Source organism: Trachemys scripta, chromosome 2, assembly GCF_013100865.1.
Source record: "Trachemys scripta elegans isolate TJP31775 chromosome 2, CAS_Tse_1.0, whole genome shotgun sequence".
Taxonomy (NCBI): domain Eukaryota; kingdom Metazoa; phylum Chordata; order Testudines; family Emydidae; genus Trachemys; species Trachemys scripta.
In genome coordinates, this window is record NC_048299.1 from 109,653,308 (window position 1) to 109,675,996 (window position 22,689).

Here is a 22,689-nt window from a genome sequence, read left to right on the forward strand (position 1 = left end):
TTGGAGGACAGGCCATACCTCAGGTGGTCTGTCCAGGATTGCAGAAGGGCATCGGCCTTGGAATCCCAACTTACTGCTGTTCTGGAGCAGTATAGAGTGAACTTCTTCTTTGTCTGGGAGGCAAACTCCTCCCAGGATGGCTTTCTCCGCTGAGTGCACATTTCATTCAGGACTGAATTGTGTCAGGGCCAGGGCATGAGTGGCCTGGCTTACAGGAGTGAGCATCAAGCACGGGCTGAGGGGCCAGGAGCCAATTACTAGGACTCAGGTCAGGATGGAATGCCAGGAGATCAGAATCGAAGGAAACTGTAGGGCAGGGATGAAGAGTCAGTTACCAGGAATCAGGCCAAGTCAGGATGCCAGAAAGTCTGGATCGGGTCACAGAATCAAAAGGCAGGAACCAGAAGGCAGTTACCAAGAGTCAGGCAGAGTCAGGATACCAGGATGTCAGGATCAGAAGACAAAAAAGTAAACACCAGGCAAGCTGTCTATGGCAGGGTGAAGCTTAGTTGTACAAACAACTTCCTGTTTGCTCTTCTGGCCTAAATAGGGGCTTGAGGAGATTTAAAGCTCTCCCAATCAGAGTGGAGGGGTGGTGCTTGTGCTGCTGTCTGTGAGCTGCCAGGTAGAAGACTGGAATGTGATCACAGGTGCCGACTTCTAATTTTCTCCCAGGCTGCTCAACTCCTGCTCTGCTGCAAGCCCTGCCCCCACCTGCCCCCTTCTCCCAAGCTCCCACCCCTGCCCTGCCTCTTCCCACCCACGCTCCACCTCAGCCCTGCCCCCATTCCACCCCTTCCCCCAAGGCCCCACGCCACTCTACCTCTTCCTGCCCCGCCTCTTCCTGCTGCCTCCCCGGAGCACGACCTGTCCCCGCTCCTTCCCCTCCCTCCCAATGCCTCCTTATGCTGCTGAACAGCTCTTATGCAGGTTTCAGGAGGCTCTGGGAGTGAGAGGAAGGAGTCGATCAGTGGGGGCCGTGGGCAGGCGGGAGGAGGGAATGGAGCTTGGCTGCCGTGGGTGCTAAGCACCTGCTAATTTTTTTCCATGGGTGCTCCAGGGAAAGAGCACCCACAGAGTTGGCACCTATGAGTGTGATGACCCCCAGAACTCCCATGGGGCCTGACATCAGCCCCTCCCCAAGGGGTGTTCTCTGGCAATATGGGTCCAGAGTTCTAGGAGTGATTTTCATAGAAAGCATATATATTTGGGCAGGAGCATGAACATTTTCTGCTAGTTCCCGCATACACGCCTCAGGGCCATAGCCTTCCCAGTTAATCAGGTATAAAAGTTTACCCCACTGGCATTTAGAATCCAAGATCTCGTGTGTGGCATATTCCTCATGGCCTTGTGCGTGAAGTGGCTGGGTCCTGTGGGGAGCTGAATTTTTGGTATATGGTTTTAGGAGGGATATGTGGAATACTAGGTGGATTTTGAGAGATTGGGGTAGGTGTAGTTCAACAGTGACCAGGTTAACTTGGTAACAGATTCGATAACGGCAAGGAACTGAAAGTCTAACTTACACATGGGTCTGTTCATGTTGAGGTGCTGTGTCAAGGGCCACACTTTTTGTCCCACTGAATAGAGGTTCCTGGTTGGCAATATTGGTTTGTATGTTGCTTTTTTCAGGTTTCCCCTTACTTCTTTCTGGATTTCATGAATTCTCTGCAGTCAGGGCTGGCTCTAGGCACCAGCGCTCCAAGCATGTGCTTGGGGCGGCACTTTCCAAAGGATGGCACTCCGGCTCTTTTTTTTTTTTTTTTTTGCTTGGGGTGCAAAAAGCCAGGAGCCGGCCCTGAGCGGAGGTGAGCTGTGGTGGTGGGGGGCGCGGGGAGGGCCGCAGGAAGTAACCCTGGGGGTGGGCAGAGGAACCGCTCCCCCCCAGCTCACCTCCGTTCCACTGCTGCCTGCTCCCCCAAGCGCGCCACCGCTCCGCTTCTCCCCCCTCCCTCCCAGGCTTGCCGCACGAATCAGCTGTTTTGCGGCAAGCCTGGGAGGGAGGGGGAGAAGCGGAGCGGCAGCGGTGTGCTCAGGGGAGCAGGTGGAGCGGAGGTTAGCTACGGCGGTGGGGGGCGCGGGGAGGGCCGCAGGAAGTAACCCTGGGGGTGGGTAGAGGAACCGTTCCCCCCGCAGCTCACCTTTGCCTCCTCCCCTGAGCGCGCCGCCACTCCACTTCTCCCCCCTAGGCAAGCCTAGGTAGGAGAGGAAATGCGGCACGCTCGGGGGAGGAGGCGGGCTGGGGATTTGGGGAAGGGGTTGGAATGGGGCGGAGAAGGGGTAGAGTTGGGGCGGGGCCGGGGGGGTGCGGGAAATTTTTTTTTGCTTGGGGCGGCAAAAAACTTGGAGCTGGCCCTGTCTGCAGTAAGTCTGAGGTGGGTGGGTTAGAAGAGGCTCATAGGTAGCTGTGGTTCCCATAGCTGGTAAAGAAAGGGGCTTTTACCCATGGAGGCACGATCTGGGTTATTGTACCCAAACTCTATGTAGGGTAATAGCAAGGACCAGTCATCTTGGTGGTGATTAATGTAACAATCTAAAATCTGATTGACCCTTACTGTCTGTCCACTGGACTGAGGATGGTAGGCAGAGGCACAGCTGGACCCACAGGAGATGCAAGGCCTTGTGCCAGAATCAGGCTGTAAATTGTGACCCTTGATTGGAAGTGACTTGATCCAGTAGTCCATGGAGATGGACCACATGGCTAATCCATAGCTGGGCTGTTTCTTCAGCAGAGGGTACACCAGTGCAGGACATGAAGTGGGCCATTTTGGTGGTCTGCCACCATCAAGATTATTATAGGCTCTGGGAGCTCCACAAGAAAATCCAATGCAATAGCAGCCTAGGGTCAGGACAGTGTGTCTAGAGGTTGAAGTAGACTGCAAGGCATGTGATGTGGTGTTTTGGCTCTAGCACACGTATTGCAGGACACGATGAAGGCCTGTATTATGGTGTGCATTCGGGGTGACCAGAAAAGATGGGACGTCAATCGCTGAGCTTTAGAGCAAGCCAAGTGTTCTTCCGGGGGGAGTTGTGGCATAGCTGTAAGGCTGCCACTCTTGCCTGACCCGGAGGAATGTAAATGCAGTTATTCACCGGATATCGTGTGGTTCCCTGTCGATGGCAGCTAGTTTGTCAGGCAGAATTCCTGAGGCAGAGAAAGATCTGGACCAGACAATAGGCACAGCGGTCTTTGACAGGGTGGAGCCCAGTTGTATGAACAACTCCGTTTCCTTCTCTGGCTTAAATAAGGGCTGTGGCCCAATGAGGAGCCTTAGACTTCTCCCAATCAGAGTAGAGGGGCAGGGCTTATGCCCCAGTTGGGCTTCATGAACACTGGTCCCAGCTGTTGTGAACTGCTGCATGATGGACTGGGGTGTGATGACTTACAATACATCAATGGATCCAGGGTTCAAAGCCCATGGGGCCTGATAGAACCATCAAAGCCCAAGAAGGCTGTACTATGTATATGAAACGCATCTTACCTATATGGGATGGAATTTCGCACTGATATGATCCCTCAGTGTAATGCTGCTTCACTGCTTTTTTGGCAGCATAAAGGCCACAGTGAAACAAAAATGTTAATGAATGAGGGCTACAAAATGGTGCAGATTTTCTCAATTTTCAATAAAAAAAAGATAGTGGCCCATATTTTCAAAACTAGTCCCTATTTAGATGCCTAAGGGTAGGATTTTTCAGAAGGGCCTTAGGGTATGCAAACACTGCAAAAAAAAAAAAAATCCCATGGCAACAAGTCTCAGAGCCTAGGTCAATTAACTCGGGTTTGCAGGGCTCACACTATGGGGCTAAAAATAGTGTAGATGTTCTCACTCAGGCTGGAGCCTGGGGTCTGAGACTCCCTCTCCTTGCTGTGTTTCACAGACTGAGCTCCAGCCTGAGTTGGAATGTCTACATGGCACAAGGGACTGGAGCGTAGACGGTCTGGCCTAGCGCTCACAGCTGGGCTGGGGGCCACACATTAGCTCACTGACAGAATAGTTCAGCATGTCACTAGGTTATTTGCTCCACTGTAAAATTAGCTCTTCAAAGAGAACACAGTAAACTGTTGTTTCAGGTCATTCAAAAATAACAGTGCTCTTTATTGACAGCTTTTCCCCCGACATTCAAAATTACTGGATTTTTCTATGTATTCAGTGTGGCTAGTTGTGTTAACCCAAATTCCAGTTTAGATACAGCATTGGATCTCTCTGGCCTTAAGATACGCAGACCTATTGAGAAGCATTAGATGGTCTCAGACTACATCTTAGGCAGTGATGAGCTGCTAAAATCTTAACAACCGGTTCCCTATAAAAGTTCTGTTTTAAGGGATGTGCCACAGTATGTATTTTTTGTACCAATAGGGTTACCATACATCTGTATTTTCCCAGCGGACGGCGATTTAAGAACCAAAAAGCCTGACATCTCCAGGAAAATACGGATGTATGTTAACCCTACCTAAAGTTCTTTTTTAAAAAGATGGGCCTGAACTAGAAATGAGCTCCGTTTCACATGTGTGGGTCCCCGCCACTCCCTGGGGGTGTGCTAGGGTGACCAGATGTCCCGATTTTATAGGGATAGTCTCGATTTTTGGGTCTTTTTCTTATATAGGCTCCTATTACTCCCCACCCCCGTCCCGATTTTTCACACTTGCTGTCTGGTCACCCTAGGGTGTGCACATGTGTGGGTCCCAGCTGCTCCCTGCCCCCCTCATTGAAGCAGGTGTGCAGGGTTACTGTCCTGGGAACTGCAGGGCACCAGTGGACGTGGGGCTGGCTGCAGACAGGGGCATGGGGCAGGGCTAGCTGGAGGCAGGGGGTGCGACACGTGCTGGCTGTGGGCAGGAGGCGCGGGCAGGGGCTGGCTGCAGGCAGGGGCGTGCAGCAGCGGGTGGCTGCGGGCAGGTCTGGCTGTGGGCAGGGGGTGGCTGCGGGCAGGGGGTGCAGCAGGGGCTGGCTGTGGGCAGGGGGTGGCTGCGGGCAGGGGGTGCAGCAGGGGCTGGCTGCGGGCAGGGGATGGCTGCGGGCAGCATGGTGGGAACTCACACAGGGACAGCAGCTCGGAGCAGCAGGACGCAGCCCAGGCCCAGCAGAGCAGCCAGGGACACACTAGGCAGCAGCAGGAGCCCCAGGGCCAGAGGTCCGAGGAGCAGCAGCAGCAACAGGGCCAGAAGGCAGCCCACATGACTCCCGCAGCGCAGCACCCCCCGCTGCCTGGGAGGAGGAATTACACGCTTCCTGGCCAGAGCCCATCAAAGCTTCCCTCACAGGGAAGCCAGTTAACAAGTGGTTCTAAAACCGCTTCAAAAATTAACAACCGGTTCGTGTGAACCGGTGTGAACCGGCTCCAGCTCACCACTGATCTTAGGGCTTGTCTCCACTTACCGGTGGACGATGCTGCGACGATCGATCCACCGGGGGTCGATTTAATGGGTCTAGTGAAGACCTACTAAATTGACTGCCGATCGCTTTCCCATCGACTCTGGTATTCCACCGGAACAAGAAGCATAAGGTAAGTTGATGGCAGAGTTTCTCCCGTCGACCCAGTGTGGTGTAGACACCGCAATAAGTCGACCTAAAGTACGTCGACTCCAGCTAGGTTATTCACCTAGCTGGAGTTGCGTAACTTAGGTCGACTTAACCCCATAGTGTAGAACTGCCCTTAGTGTCCCTCTCTCCACATAAAATCACCATAGGATTGTAGTAAATTTACAGTCTGGTTTCTGCAGATGAGTTAGACATCATTAGCTTCCTGATTGGAGTGCTGCAAACATCTCAATGGATTTCCCAATGAAAACATTTCCATTGTTCACCCCGCCCCTTTTCGTTAGCCTTGGCAGCCCTTAATTCAGTGCCACTGAGCTGACGAGTGGCTCATCACACTTTCAGTCACACTGTTGGGAACAACTTACCTGAGCAGTTTCCGTATTTTTCCTGTGAGGGTAGAAAATGCCAGGCTCAGCTCGGTCAGCTGCGTCATTTGGCTCATCTTTTCTCCAATAGTCATAAGGATTGGTTCATCCTCGGCTGCAAACCGCTGCACATTGAATGCTCTGGCCGGCAGGGTAAGTGATGTCAGTAGAGGAAAGTGGATGTTATTAAACAGCACTTCCAAGTGCTCCATTTCCAAACGAATATTGTGAACCACTTCAAGTTTGCGCAGCGAAGAGGGATCTGTGAGCTTTATGATGTAGAAAAGCTTTCGTAAAGCGAGACTGTCAGCTCTGAATGCCACACAACGAATTTTTAGTGGACAGTGGCACCTCATCAGTAAGGCTTGGACCACAAGTTCATAGTTCCGCTCTGTAACAAACAGGTCAATGAGAATGTCAATAGCAATATCAAAGATACATGGATGGAACTGCAGCCTTTGCATTTCGACAAGCAGCTCAAAACAGAGCTTTGATAGGAGCTCTGTCCTGGCCCACCTTCCCAGAGTCTTCTTACACTTGCAGAGCTGAACTTCAACATCTTTTATGCCTGTCAGGTCCACCACTTTCAGTCTCTTTGAGTATGGAGAAGAGCAATTCAACACATAATCTCTCAGCCCAACTAGACAACTTTCCAAACAAACACAGCATGCTCTGCTGCTGATGTCTTCCTGGTAATCCACTGTTGTCCCTAACAGTTTTCCTATATTAAAGTCTGCCAGGGGCCAGTTTTCCACCAGGTCATGGATCACTTCCCCCTGCTCCAGTAAATAACTGGCTTTAAAAAGAAGAGGAAAAAGGTTATGTGCAACACTGCTGAGACTTTTCCTGGCAAGCTGTGCATTCGATACCAATGCCTCAGCACTGATGAACCGCAGCGACTTCATTGTTGCCTTTGATTTCTTTCCGGCATTGAGGGTGGCTTCTGTGTTTAACTAAGGTTCTGGTTGCTTATCAGTCTTTATTTTTAGCTGCAGCTGCTGTCTGCTACTAAGTGAAATGTCTCTGGGAAGGTAAAATGAGTAGTCACATGCTGAGCCCTGACTTCTATTTTGGTACTAGTGACAGTCTGCACAAGTCACATATTTTGATTCATTTATTCAGGGACCATTTTGTTTATTTAACCTTCATTTTTATAATAAAGGTTAGTTTTTGATAAGTTCAGGCTGGCATCAAACAGGGCTGGCAGAGCTGTGAAAAGTACTTGTACATGGGAATAGTTCTCTATCTGCAATTAACCATTTTATTGTTTGCAGATTATTTTTAAAATAAAAACACTTTAGCTTTTTCTTGAAAGGTGATTAAACTAATTTAGATTTTAAGAAATATTAAATGTTAGTGTGCAGTGTTTACCACTAACTGGAGTTTCCATAGGTCTCCACTTTTTGGATTCCAAGCAATGTGGACCTGAAACCCTTTAGACAGCAGGTCAAAGGTAGGACTATGTGTTTTGAAACATGCACCTTAAGGCATCGTGCCTCTGTTGATGAAGAGAGATACACTGCTCCAGCTCCTTTGCTTTCTCACTAGAGCAGCTACTCCAAAGACAAGCAGGGATGCAGAATGTGGATCTGTGGGGGCAATCTTTTTAAGAACTCCAGTTACTGAGAAGTCTTTCTCCATGCAGAATATGCATCCCCACTTCTGGGGTCTGTTCCTGCAAGGTATTGAGTGCTCCTGCAAGACATCAAGTCTGATGCTGTTCACCATCTTGCAGGATTAGCTGGGCATACTGAACCTAATACTCAATAGGTGGCCTGCGGGCCAAATGTGGCCCACCAAGGCATACTGTGTGCCTGCCAGCTCACCTTAAAAAATGTTTATAATTAAATTCACAAACCGTGATACATTGCCTAGCATTTGCCTAGGACTACCTTCATAAGTAGCTGGCAGTGCTTAATTTGTAATGAAAGAGGTGTCGTTATTGCTACAGATGACACATTGATGAAAACAATGCAAGAATTCCTAAACATTCTGACTGAAAATTTTAAAATGCAATTTGAGAATTTTAATATTCAAAAGAATTTGCTTTTATTTTCATGATCCATTTGTTGTCTCTGCTAATGGACCTTGCCCTTCTGAAGCAATCAACATTTTTGATTCAATTGATGAAGATGCCTTTCAATTAGAAATTGTAAGGCTTCAGATTTCAGGAAAAATTCAGAGAAGTGGGACTTTGTGATTTCTGGACTCAGTATGTGACCAGTTTCAGAATAGCCAAAATCTACCCATCTATCTTTTAACATGTTCAGATCAACATACCTCTGCGAATCTGCATTTTCTACCATGAACATTATAAAAAACCAATACCAATCACCTGACAGATGAGTATCTTCACCAGTGCATCTTCACCAGTGCATGCACCTTGCCCTGACCTCCTACAAACCACTCTTCACAAAGCTTGCTGGAGATCATTGATGTCACCTCTCCCATTAGAGATTGCCACCAACAAGGTGGTAATGTTGATTTATAAACTTTGATAAAAGGTAGAAACACTAATACTTATGGTGCAATCAAGGTCTTTATTTATTGGCAGCTGAATTTTTTGTTGTTTTCTGTTTTTTTGGGGGGGTTTTTTGGTCAGCCTTCTGAGCAAATAGCCTGCCTCTTGTGATAAAATTCTCAAATCGGCCTGCAGGTAGATCTAATTGAGTATCACTGGTCTAGAGAATACTACAGTTTAAAGTACACTGGCATGCTGCTGCACTGAGGTGAGCATCCGACCTCTCCTCTGATCTACTTGACTGTAGTAGCTGTCTTACATATTTTAGATAAGTGGATATGAGTCCAACAAGCTTTAGCAGCAGCCCTGGCTATAGTGGAAAGGGCTTTGAGACTGTCTTGAAAAGGCACAATTAAGAGGTGCAATCTCTCTCTCTCTCTCTGACTTTGACAAATGCAATCTTTCCCTGTTTATCTCCATTCAGAATGCTGCTGCAAAGATCATTTTCCTATCCTGTTGCTTTGACCATGTCACCCTCTCTTTGAATCCCTCCACTGGCTCCCTCTGCACTGTCATATCTGTACTGTCAAATACGCTGATTGCCTTCACTTTCAAGGCATTCTCATTCGCTATCGAGTGTTGATACTCACCTCTGATTGGCCCATGATGCCAGCCTTCACTGCCCACTTGTTAAATTTTCAAACACACACCTTCATGCTCTCTCCCATGCTGCACTTCACTTCCCATAAACATCCACAAAACTACCTCACCCTCCTCCTCTGAAGCCTTCCCCAAATCCTTCCTTGCTGTGTTGCCCACAAAAAACTTGGCAATGGTGATGCTGCAGAGATCACTACCTATCATGCTGACCAACACTGTCTCATTGTTTCCTTGTACTCTCTTATCCCTCTGGATTCATCTGTTGTCTCTTGTCTTATACTTAGATTGTAAGCTCTGTGGGGCAAGGACCATCTTTTTTGTTCTGTTTGTACAGTGCCTAGCACAATGTGGTCCTGGACCATGACTAAGGTTAGGGTAGTACAAATACTAAATAAATAACAAGGGATGATCTATTGCACAATCTTTTTCAATAGTTATTGGCTAGATAGCAGATCCTCATTGACTTTTCCTTGTAGATGATGAAAATATATGGACATTTTAAAAATACAATTTCTCAGTATTAAAACTAAGCTCAACATCTGGTTTGTAGAAGACACCCTCTCCTTGATGAAGCCAGCATTCTGAAAAAATCGTCGGCAAAAATCCAGTGCGAGGGCAAAGCATTTTATCTTTAGAGATTAGAATCTTGTGGATAACCTGTAAAGACTTGGAGCTAGCTCCCTCATCTGGCAAAGGGTGATAGCTACTAAAAAGTCTTCTTTACAGAAAAAGAAAGCCTGGGGAAATCCACTCAGACTCAAAGTTTATTCACCTAGATTCCAGAGATCTCAAGGACAGCCACAAATTCATGAAACGTTGTGATGGCAACCAGATGGCGCATTAGGTGAGACGTTTTCAATCCTGATTAGGACAACAAGGAAGTGACTTGAGAACAGTCAACAATTAATAGGACATGTGCTTTGCTCCTGGGCCAGATCCTAAAGTCTTTACTCAAACTATCACTTGAAGTGAATGGGTGTTTTGCTTGAGTAAGGACTAAGTACAAACCAAACAAGAACCTTAGGGTTTGACCCATATATCTTAGTACATGGGCGGATAGAAGTGATGATAGGGTAAAGTGGAATAGCATGTGTCCCTTCAAAAGTAAGGAGCAATGGAGAATCTAGATGTTGCAGGGCCAGCTCACTGCTAGGGTGTCTCCTCCTGGCAGTTCTGGGGCATAGCTCCTTCCAGGTCCGATGCCCCCTTCCATCACTCATATGTGCATCCTGCTGCCTCGCTCTTACTCTGCAACTCAGCGTGCTCTCCCTTCATGGCTTGGCCCTCCAGCCAGGTTACTATGTTTTCCCCTTCCAGGGGTGTTATCAAAGTGTCTCCATCCAAACGGTCTCCAGCCGTCTTCCAATTCACTGCCCAGACTGTGCCACTTCTCCAGTGGCTACCAGGGGAAACCGGGCCCAACCTGTACTTCAGGTTCTGGCACAGGGAACCTCTAATCAGCAGCCAAGGTCCACAACATCCCACCTTGCTACCATTTTCCTGAACCTTTTTCTACTCTATACCTCTGTCAGACTTTCGCTCCACCACCATTCTGGGTAAATCCTTCCTTCATGGCCTGGAGCCCTGGACTTTCTAACTCTTCCCCGGGTTTCCTTCTCTTGCTAACGGTCAGAGAGTGGCCACAGGATTCTTCACTGCAGTCCCCTTCTGCTGCCAGCTTCCTGGTGTATTGTAGCCCCGCCTGTTCTTTCTCAGCTGGGCACCATCATCAATCTGGGGCTACTTAATCCCCTAATTCCGCTCTGAGGTGGCCTAGCCAGTTAACTGGCCCCTGCTCAGCCTCATTAACCCCTTCTAAGCTAGTAAGGAGTGAACACCCCATCACCATAGGGAATAAGGAAGATTGGGTTAGATATTTAGTTCACAAGGTTAGGACAATAAGATGGAGGGAAATGTCCTGTAAATTACATTTGGTTTCTTAACTGAATGTTTATAAAGTATCAGATGTACAGTGTGACACTGCACCCCATATTCATCATAGTGATATGATTATAGCATAATTATGATGCATTTTGTACAAGATGGGTCATGTGAGGTGTCATTGGAAAAGTTATGATTTGCCAAATATGATTATCCTATTTGTGTACATGTATCATTTTTGTTATCAGAGGTTACGAAGATTAACTATGTATCTGTATTTCAAATATGCTTACTGTGGGTAACACCCACAACTAGCCTTTCAGGTACAACACTGAAGAAGCTACACAGTGCTAATGGCTCATCAACAAAGACAATGGACCATGGAAGAGCTTAGCCTCCCTGAGCAAGTTTCAGCCAGACTACGCATAAAGGCTGCTATGACTCAGCAAGGCATACAAGAACATGTGACCAGACCACATGACACTGAACTCCATTTTGGTACCTATATTTTTCCACAAACTGGACTGGGAACTTATCTTTGAACAAAGGGTTCCCCTCATATGGAAAAGCTCTATAAGGTGAGGAGTGACATCATCTCTTAACCTCACTCCCCCTACTCCTAAGGAACAAAGACTAAACTGGGGGAAGTGCTGGTCCCCGGCTAAAGGGATTTCTAGCCTCTTTATGGAAACTTGATGGACTGCTTGTATCATCAGTCAGGGTGAGAAATTGCTAATTCAAATCCTATCTACTATATTAGGCCTAGTTTATGTTTTTTGGTTTATTTGCTAGGTAATCTGCTTTCGTCTCTTTGCTATCACTTATAATCACTTAAAATCTACCTTTTGTAGTGAATACACTTGTTTTATGTTTTATCTTAACCAATGTGTCTTTAAGTGAAGTGTCTGGGAAAATCTCATCTTGGCTAACACAAGTTTGTTGTGCATAATTTCCCCACATCGAGGGGAAAGTGACCTATATTAATGAGCTTGCATTGTACAGCTCCCTATGCAGTGCAAAATCATATAATACTGGGTTTATACTCCAGCAAGGGTGCAAGGCTGGGGAGCTGGGAAACTAGCTATTGTCTTCGGTCTGTCCTTGAGTGGCTTAGCTAAAGCACTCAGGTAGCTCAGTTGGATGTGTGGTGCCACCTGCTGTTGTGTTGGGTGATAACAGGACCTGGAGAGGCAGTGTGAGCAGGACCAGCCCAGCTGAATGGTAAGGGGGCAAAGCGATTCCCATAGCTCCCAGACTGCACTCCAGGGGTGACAACCCATCACATACAAGTTCATAAAATTCCCATCTATTAAAGTTAGTCCTCCAAGACCAATTCATTTTATCCCAATGCTTGATATCTTATTGTTCCATAACAAATGTCATGATGCAACATCCTGGTATCTTGGGGAAATTTTTCATATCCTGCAGGCCTGCGTTCAGAATGCAGAACAGCCCCATCAAATTATCAAAGTGTGGATGGCTGATAACATTAGATATAGAGGAGTCATTTGGAGCTCCGAGGTTTTTCTGGATCAGTTCAGTGCTCTCTGTAACAACAAGCCCTACTGGAAGGTGCTGCTTATTTTGTCCTGTGACACAAAAATAGTGATGTGACAATAGAAACACCCTCCCCCCATACACACACCTTAATTAAGGGTAAGCTTGGCAGTTGCCTACAAAGGAGAGTGAGGGGAATGAAACTTTAGTGTCCTGTACTAGTTACCCACATTGCAGGTCACAGCATAGGTAAGCACCATAAGAGTGCTACACCCCTTCCTGTGCAGGCAGGGGTGAAGAATGAATATAGACTTTGACTTTATCGCCCAATGCGCCAGCCAGCATAGCTGAACTGACAGGGAGGGAGAAATAAAGAGCTGGCACAGATTATTCCCCCCCAATGCAAAGGGAGAAGCAGGGACTGAACTGTGACTTTCCAAGGGACAGCACAGCTAGACGCTGCCTTTGCTCAGGATAGATTACATTGTTACAATGTAGCCCTAAATTGGGGATTCTTGTATCTTTGTCTATTTATCTTTTATTATCTATCTAGGGTCTTATGCCAAGAGGAGAAGGCGAGTGCCTTCCAGATACCACTACTGTAAATGGTCAGTCGACTACTTTCTTCCCTATTTCCCCTCTGTCACTAATTTATTTATTCATCACACCCCTGCCTCACAAAGGGTGTGAGTCAGTCCTATGAATGCCCTATAGTTATAATGCCCTCTTGGAAACCCATCAGAATCACAATTTTATCATAAAACAGAAGATTAAAAACCTGATAGATACTGCTCAAAGTTTCATGATTTTACAGCACTCTCAAGTACTTGGTTGGAAAAAAAAAAAAAAGAACATCACATACAATAAAAATAAATGTAACGGTAGAAATTGTTTTGTTTATTTTTTTAAAAAAAATTATTAAACAAGGGCAGTGTTTGAAGTAACAAAAGTCAAACTGTTTTCAACAATCCATGAACAATAATATGTTTTCATATTTGATATTTGAAAATGATTACAAATAATTATTTCTATTTTTAATCTCTAGAAAATGCCATATTCTAACAGAAGTCCATGTTTACTATGATTGCAGGAACTCATGTTGCCTTTGTGGTATGCTGGAGAAGACACTAATAAGTAGATAAAAATGGATCTGCTGTAATGGGCAGCAATAAAATAATATTTACAAAAGTTCCAAGCAGTTTGTATAGTTTTCCTTTTGTACAGATATTAGTTCATTTATTAAGGATTTCTACATTTACAGGATTGCACAAAATATAGTAACATCTACAACATCACCACCTGCTATATACAAGATTCAGGTTAAGACAGAAAATAACATTCTAATTTGCCACACACATGTACAAAGCCAAGTTCTACCCTTGCAGGCCTTCAATGCCACTCCCTGGAATCAGTGGACCTGCATGCTTATTTGAGAGAAGAATTTGGTTCATATTTTGGAAGTGCAGATTAAGAACTCTGCAACAAAACTGCCTTTAAAATGACAAAGAAAAAATAAGATGTCTCTTCTCTGGTCATTTAAAAAAATGTTTAGATTTTGATTTTGCTGATGATGAAATATCCAGTAAGAGAGAGTCCATGAAGTGTGTCACAGGTTTTTCATCACAACGTGAATTTGGGACGATCTGCAACAGCAGGGTCAGCATGGCTGAAAATGTCTTCATAGTAATTTGACTCATAGCTGTCAAAACAATCAACAGGTTACAGTAAGTTTTACTATCTTTAGTTAAAAGCAGGACACCACAACTAGCATAGTGAAGCATTCAATCTATTTAGACATTAGCACTTCGGTTATTATTATGTTGAACTACGGTGATAAAAATAAAATTCAGTTTAATTGCTTGAGATTGAAAGTTTTTCAATTAATACAAAAATGGATCAGTCAATGCAATCTATGTGTATGAAAAATATTCCTTAAGTCCATTTTAATAGATTTCAAAGAACAGTTAACCTAACTGTAAATGGTTATTAAAATGATCCGTTTTAAAATTAAGGCTTTTCAGCAGTGCTCAGCATTGGCCTAACTCTGTTCCATCAAAGCCTATGGTCTGACTTCAGTGGGAGCAGTCAGGCCAGCACACAGAGCTTTAGAAAATGTGACACTACGTGTATAAAGAATCTTTAACTGGTATCAGAAATTCTTACGTACGAAAGCTATATAGAAAGAAATACCCAGTTTCAGTTTTATAATCTACTACAGAATGTAAACTCTATTGACTTCAATGGAGTTACTCCCGACTGAGATCAAAGTGTGTGTGAGAGAGGAATCTGACTCTTTAATTCATGAATTACACACAAATGCTGCCATTTTAATTGAGTCATTTCAACATCCATTGGTTTATTTGTGTAAATATGGAGTCTTACAAAGTCAGTTGTGCTGTGCAAAAGTATAAACCTTTACTTATTAGCTGGTTAGATTTGTAAGGGGGAAGGGAGAGGGAATTGGGGGGAGGGATAGCTCAGTGGTTTGAGCATTGGCCTGCTAAACCCAGGGTTGTGAGTTCAATTCTTGAGGGGGCCATTTAGGGATTTGGGGATAGCTCCTGCTTTGAGCAGGGGGTTGGACTAGATGACCTTCTGAGGTCCCTTCCAACCCTGATATTCTATGAATTGTGGGTTTTATGATAAAAGCATGAAATTTGCCTCAGTGTTAGGACATGATCTAATAAAGATTTTCAGATATGGGGCTATCGCCAGCTCATGCAAGTTGGCTGTAGCAGCCATTTAAAAAACATTGTCATAATCAGCAAATAATGTTTTACAATTGGACATACAAGGGGTGTATTCTTGGTTTTGCTTCAACAAGACCTTAAAATTGGTGTAAGGACTCATTTTGTACTAATTTTGATGGTCAGTGTGGTCTTGGAAGAATTTAATCACATTTCTCTTTTTTCTTCCAGATATTACTTTGGTTGTGTGAAAGCTGCTTTGTGTTTGGGTAATATTAACTATACACAGTAGTGAAAGATACAGATTACTATTGGCTGTTACTGGTGCTTCAAACCTGTCAAAAAGATACAAGCTTGTTTGAGAACCAGGTCCGTCAACGGAGACATTCCATTCCTCTACTGACTGAGGCAAGCGTGCACTTTGTCAGGAAGAAACAACTATAGAGTTGATTAATCCAGCAGAATCAAAAAGAGAGCATGTTGGATCTGGCCATCAAACTCTAGCAGAAAATATCAGATGTTTCCATAAGATGAATGCACTTCCCATATCCACAGACAGATGATTAGATAATGGTGATGGTACTGAGAAAACTTTGAACAAGGCACAAATCCTGCTCTATCAAGTTTTAAAAAAAATCTGAAAAAGCTGTGGATCACCCTGATGAACTGCAGAGGAAATACACATGCTTAGGTGACCAAAACAAAGGACCTCCAGAAAAAGAAAGGTGCTTTATTTGTGAAATGAACATACCATCAGAAGACCTCCATGAAGCTTCTACTCTCAGCATTGATAGTTGAGTCCACAACTGTGCACTTTAGCTGCAAGACCAGTGCTTGCTTGCAAACCTAAGTGCAGGGAACTTAGTGGCCCAAGGGACAAAGTATCATGCAAGACGTTTGGTGTCTCTCTACAACAAAGTAAGGGGGAAGAAATCTGAGCAAAGCAACACAGAGAAGATATCACATGGAACTGCCTCTTCTGAACTGATAACATAGATTGAAGAGACAAGACTGAATGAAGACATGGGTGCAGGGTTTAAACTAGCTGTCCTCACGATGCTCTATACAGCTAGACTAGAACAGCTGCCTGCGCGCATTCACAACACAGTGAAATAAAATCCCATATCCTTTCACACATTCCAGCTCTCCAAGCACACAAAGAAGGATGTGATGTGCTCCTTGCCTTCAACCTGGGCATTAAACTTGTCCTCTGAAGTGCACGTGAGGAAAACTGATGAAGCAGCATTTCACCTATCCCAAACAGAAAAAAATATTCAAAGGGACCTGTTTTAAACAAAAACACAGTCTACTTGCATCATTTGACCCAGGATGCCAGGCAAAATCTGTGCTGGAGTCACTACTGGCACTGATGTCCATGATATTGTGTGGTTCAAACATTAAAACTCAGAACAAGTTTCCATTTATCCAGCTACCTTTATTTTGGCACAGCTGTTGCAGTACAACAATAATATCCATTGCCGTGAAGGAACAGAAAGTTTGTACCACAACAAAGCTCGAGAAATGCCTTTTCCAGTCTACACTAGTTTGATACTTCATGCACTGTCATGAAAAAGTGAGCTAGTAGATACTTCCTTTAAACCTGGATAGTCCACTATCTCCTGTGACAGACTGTTGGCCTCTCTACCAGCATGGCAAACAACGCGTGCCAACACTCCAAGGACAAGAATGTAGTCTGTCCACTCAAGCTCCGTGGTAGTCTGTTCACTGTTGCAGCCATAGACAACATAGACCACAATCCTAGCTCCACCACAGCAACAGACTCCTCCCAGAGAACTGGGACATCACATTTTCAGCATCCTCAAGTGGAGGTAGTTGTCCACAGAATTCCGGCCCTGGACTGTGAGACTGCAGCATCAGTGAAGAAGTCTATATCATCACTTCCTGAGTCCTATAGAATTGTCCCTCCAACGATTTTGAAGAAAACCAATGCTGCCATCCCTAATGCAAATATTGAAATGAAAACAGACTGCCAATTGATTACGCAAACCCCGCAAGAAGAATGCAGGTGGCTTGAACAAGTAAGGCAAGCAGCAAGTCTGGATACCTTCAATGGAGATCAAGCCACTTTCTGGGCAGCTTACCATCCCGGACTTCGCCCCAGCCATCACTGCGCTTCTTCCCCTCTTTCCAGATGACTCCAAGTCTGTGCAATGATTCGTCAGGCCATGGATGTGATAAGGAATGCTGTGCACCGCCTAAATCCATGTGCCAGTGATCACTGTGGATCAACTCCTTTTCAGCATAATCAAACTGATAGAGTTGACCTGGCCTGCTGGGAATGGAGAGGACAAATTTGTTGTTATGTTGAGTGGTCTTCATCTGGAAATGGCAAGTCTAAAGCTGATTGAGATTGGCTAGAAGACAGTGGATGGACAGAAGCCCTTGTTCAGGCCAAAGTGGCTTCCCCAGGAACAGCTGACTCCTTCCTGAATGTGTCTCGTGCTAGGCGGCCCACCAGTGGCCAGTACATCTTGCTCTATAATGCATACACACAGTATACCCAAGGTCTCAGGGAAGATGAGGCCACATGGGGTAATATAAATGGTGTGGCAAGTGGAAACTAGAAAACCCAACATTCCACTTTTGACATACCACACTTAATCTGGAGCTTCTTGTCTTGATCTATGTGCTGTCAATCTGTCAAACCTTGCGTTATACACTGAATGCCTTGGAAAGCTGTCACTGTGGTTCTTTGCATTAGATCATACTAATTATGCTCAATAGGTGTCTGTTCATTCACAGGATAAGGTAAGCCTTCACACAGTGTATCCAGACACAGCTACAGAGTTCCTAAACAGGAAATCCACAGTTTGCAAGACCCAGCATGTTTTCTCTGTAATTGCGCTTGACCAAGCTCATGAGCAAAATAATGCCATTATCAAAGGGCATAGTGGAGCTGTTGGTCTAACACAAAGTCCAGAGGCCCTTCGGCGGTGGATGATAGCGGGACCAGAGGTAGCCAGGGTGATAGGAGAATTTGAAGCCACAGCAGAGAAAGGAACCACCTGAAAAGGGGGTAACACAAAGCACCATGAGCAGATGATAGTGCCCAGGCTTCGTTTACACAACATGTCAAGGCACTTGTTGAGGTCATAGAAGACATGAGCAACCTCTTCTCAGAGGAGAGTGTAGACTTAATTAAACTGGACACTGAAGACATTGCAGCAGCAGTTCATCTCATTTAAAACAGAGAGATTGCAAGACAAAACCAAGTCATTAACAGAGCCTATCAAGCAAAATAAACTCCCCTTGTTCAGCAAGCCTCCTGCAAGGGAGATCTCCAGGACCAAATTGCAGCTCTTCTTCTTGAAAAATGGTGGGGAATGCAATGTTTCAATATACTGAAGACTGAAAGACTTCCTTGTTTCTTAATTCATTTTAGGCTGCATGTTTATGTAAGCTGCCTTTTCAATCTTTTTGAGACACAGAAATATCCTGTTAAGCATAGACCGATCTGAAATATCGTTATTAGCAAAGAGAAATGTAACTTTCTGTTCATGAACAGAAACTTGTAAACTTATTGTTATATTTCTATGTAATTAATATTTCTGTAAATACTCCTTGATGACACACTACAAAGCATGTTAATTCTAAGTATTTTTGTATAATCTCAAGCCATCACATTTCATTGCTTTAGTTTTTAGGACACCTAGGACAATAGGAATATAAAAATACAAAATAAAATACAAAAAAACACAGTGGGTGGTTTAATACTATAAACAGTCAGTATCTGAAAAACATTAGAAAAAATGCATTCAGAATTTAAAATGGCTGCCACGGTCAGCATGGGATGAGTTGGTGATGGCCCCATATTTGAAAATCTTTATAGGTCATGCCCTAAGACTCTGGGAAATGTCATGCTTTTATCATAAAACCCACATTCTTTCACAAATCTGATCAGCTGTATGAGAAATAAAAAGAATAAAATGAAGGACTAATTCATTAGGCAAAGAAAAAAATCCCTCTCCCTAAAAACTCACTATTGGGTAGTTGCTGAGGTTTAGCCAATCTGTACAGAAAGCACGGTAGAGAGTATGTGGAAAACTGGCCTAAAACTTACCTTTGCACATCTCTGTTGTGATGACTGTGTGCAGAGGCAGTTCTCTTTGTGTTCTTGTTCCTTATCTAACACATTAGTTGGGTATGTATCTTGGGGCATATTGTACCAATTTTTAGGCAAAGATTCCCCTTTGACTTCACTGAGAATTCATTTTAAGATTCCCTATTGACTTCAATGAGAGTTCATTTTAAGAACTGATGGTGCGATAAATCTTTGGTTTCTGACAACATGCGGTCTCTTCCATTCTTAAATTGTATTTGGGAATTTTATAAATGTTATTTGTAAAGTTGGTCAAAATTTTTCTCAAAAAAAGATTTTTTTTGTGAAAAATGGCCTATTTTAGGAAACTAAACTTTTTTGTGAGAACTTACTGGCATTACCAAAGTTTTTTGCTTTTTGAAAAAATATTCCCTGGCATTTTTAATCCATATATTATTTGCAATGTTATTGAAATGTTTATCAAAATCATTTTAGAAATCATTATTGAAATGACTAGCTTACTGAAAACTCTGTTTCCAGTAAGAAAATGCGATTCTCAGGAACTGAAAAATTTAGCTTACTTTAATAAAAATTGATAATATTTTGATTAAAAACTCATGAAAAACACCATGGAAAATGGTTCCATTTCAAACTCTGTGAAACAGAAACAATTTGAAATTTCAGGGTTTTTTGTTTTGTTTTCTGTTTTGCTTTTGTGAATGTGTTTTTCCTCTTTTCTTCCCAGTTATTTCGTCGTTATTTATTGACTTTACATTACTTTAACATGAAATGAATAATACAGGGCATTTCTCTAGCTACACAAGGGAGACTGAGTGTTTTCCCTCCAAACACTCCCATATTTTTGTACAAATACAAACTGTATATATGGTAGCCTGACCTATAGCAGCAGAGCCTGGAACAGTCTGCCTCTGGCATCCCTGGCCACACAAACAGGTTAGTCAATTCTAGTGCTGTAACTCCCCCCAAAGGCCAGGCAGTCCTTGTGTGTGTATTTGCGAGCCAGGAGGTAGCAGGGGATGACAGAGGGTCTGTCTACACTACAGTTAAACACCTGTGGCTGACCTGTGCCAGCTGATTCAGGGTCCCAGGGCTCAGGCTAAGTCTGTTGAATTGAGGTGTAGATGTTTGGACTCAGGCTGGACCCTGGACTCTAGGACCCTGCGAGGTGGGAGGGTCCCAGAGCTTGGGCTGTAGCCCAAGTCCTAAAGTCTACACCACAATTAAACAGCCCCTTAAGCCAAGCCTTGGGAGCCTGAGTCAGCTGGCACAGGCCAGCCCCGGATGTTTAATTGCAGTGTAGACATACCCTGAAGGGCTGCAGTTGGGCTTGGGAATCAGGAGTTGTTGAGCAGGAGAGGCAGGGAGTTTATCTGCATGGACTTTCCTACCTCTGGCTGCTACCTACCATGACAGGCTAACCTCCTAGAGACAAGCTCAGCCTGCTGTATGCAGCCAGCCCCTTCAGCCTACCAGGCTTTGAATCCAGGCATTCCGTGCTGGATTCTGTCTTTACTATTCAGTAAGCGCATGCTAGAAATGCATCATCTCCATCAGCACCATACCTCTTCGTTGGCATAAACACCATTGTTTAAAATTAAACAGTTAAGAAGACATGTATATGTACATACATAATAGACACATACCAAACGGATAAGCAAAAATAGACAGTGCTGCTCTATGTCAGGCATTATGCAAATAGTAGAATGTAGACCCCATTATGTCATTTCATACCATTGTTATAGCAGCATGTGTACAACCTACAAAGCAAATTTCTGTGGGCCAGAGATGCAGATATGAGAAAGGGCAAACATTCAGTGAAGGAAGAGAGTGAATTACAGGGAGAAAGTATAGTACTTTTATACCAGAGCACTCTCTAGAGAAGATTGTTAATAAGAGGTGACACAAATAGGATTCAATAACTTTTCTAATATTGTTAGAACATGCAGATCAGTTTTAAGACATTCTCTCGTGCCCCAATTTAATTGGTTATTATCTTATAATTAACGTGGCAGCCTGGAGTCTTTTTTATTAGCTTGATCATTTTAGTATAAGGATTGAGCTGAGAAAACCAGTTACTTACTGAATTAATGCCTGTCAGTCAAACCATTGTTGAGAGGCCTAATACATGAGAGGTTTTGTTCTGACGGAAAAGGGAGGGAAATCTAATTAAAACCAACATTACAGTTTGCTAGGAATAACCTGGATCATACTAACATAACAACGGGATCATCAGAACATTTTCTTCACAATGGCACATCATATAACATTCTCCTGGTTCTAGGGATAGTTCAAAAATGTGTCCTTAAACATTTCTAAACACTACCTCTGCTTAATCATAAGAAACTGAAGTTGAAAATATTGGATATCATCAATATGTTTTGTTTCATACAATAAAAATATAAGATGCACCATCATCTTTATTAATCATCTTCCTGATTTTATACATGCAGCAGGAAATCGTTCATAATAATGTCCCCAAAACACATTTAGCACATTTTTACATTTTGGTTTATAAGAAAATGATATCTTAAAGTTATTTGTTGATATGTCCCTTAAATTGCTCTTGAAATTCATAGAGCTCTGTGTGGCTCAAAAGCTTATCTCTCTCACCAAAAGAAGTTGGTTCAGTAAAAAAAATATTACCTCACCCACCATTAGGGTTGCCAACTTGGTAATGGACACTCCAGCAGGAGTGCCGGAACCTTCCCTGCCCTGCCTCTTCCCCCTGAGGCCCCAGCCCTGCCCCACTTCTTCCCCACCAAAGCCCTGCCCCTGCCCCATAGGCCCTGTTCCACCTCTTCCCCCACGACTCCGCCCACTCCACTCCTTTTCCCTCCTCCTCCCCCATTACTCGTTGCTTTTCCCTTCGCACCCCCTGCCCGGGTCAGGAGGGAATCACCTGTGGAGCTGCAGCCGCCCAACACCTGGCTAAGTAGGGCTAGCACGGGTGATGACCCAGCACCTCCCCGTCTCCTCCGCCCGCAGTGACCAGACACTGTCAGGCGCCCTTTTTGACTGGACTTTCCAGTCAAAAATTGGGCACCTGGCCACCCTACCCACCATGTCTCTCTAACATCCTGGGACTGAGATGGCTACACCTACACTGCATATTTGAAATCCAGAGGCCTAATCTGACACTCGTAATCCTCAAACCAATGGGAATTTTCTCTCTCTGATAAACTCAGGATCAGGACCCAGCTATTTTCAGAGTAGTTACTTTTCTATGTAGTCTCTAAACGGGCATCCAAATTACTTTTTTATGCAAACCATAAAATCCACAGTTCTCCTCCATGATGGTTTTATCTGTTGCACATCCCTATCAGAACCCATTTCCTCAATTGTATGCCTCTGCACCTTGAGGTCTTTAAACCACGATTTGAGAACTTCAATAACTCAGACATAGGTTAGGGGTTTGATACAGGAGTGGGTGGGTGAGATTCTGTGGTCTGTGTTGTGCAGGAGGTCAGACTAGATGATCATAATGGTCCCTTTTGATCAGGGCTGGCTCTAGGATTTTTGC

General features: G+C 44.3%; 2 protein-coding genes across 4 annotated transcripts in view; both read right to left on the minus strand.

Moving 5' to 3' along the window:
- Positions 1-5,764: 5,764 nt before the first annotated feature.
- On the minus strand, positions 5,765-6,886 carry LRRC14B (leucine rich repeat containing 14B). Its single transcript, XM_034759390.1, has one exon. The coding sequence runs from the start codon at positions 6,805-6,807 to the stop codon at positions 5,899-5,901; it is 909 nt and encodes a 302-aa protein (XP_034615281.1). The 5' UTR covers positions 6,808-6,886; the 3' UTR covers positions 5,765-5,898.
- A 6,389-nt stretch (positions 6,887-13,275) lies between these two features.
- PLEKHG4B (pleckstrin homology and RhoGEF domain containing G4B) overlaps positions 13,276-22,689 on the minus strand; it is a 126,559-nt gene continuing 117,145 nt past the window's right edge. For 2 of the 3 annotated variants that reach the window (XM_034761400.1, XM_034761399.1), the window contains exons 23-24: positions 21,250-21,309; positions 13,276-14,100 (exon numbers count right to left, since the gene is read on the minus strand). In XM_034761400.1, the coding sequence (XP_034617291.1) occupies positions 21,268-21,309 (42 nt within the window). In that variant the 3' untranslated portion in view covers positions 13,276-14,100; positions 21,250-21,267. The remainder of the gene's footprint in view (positions 14,101-21,249; positions 21,310-22,689) is intronic. The other variant, XM_034761401.1, reaches the window with a different exon arrangement.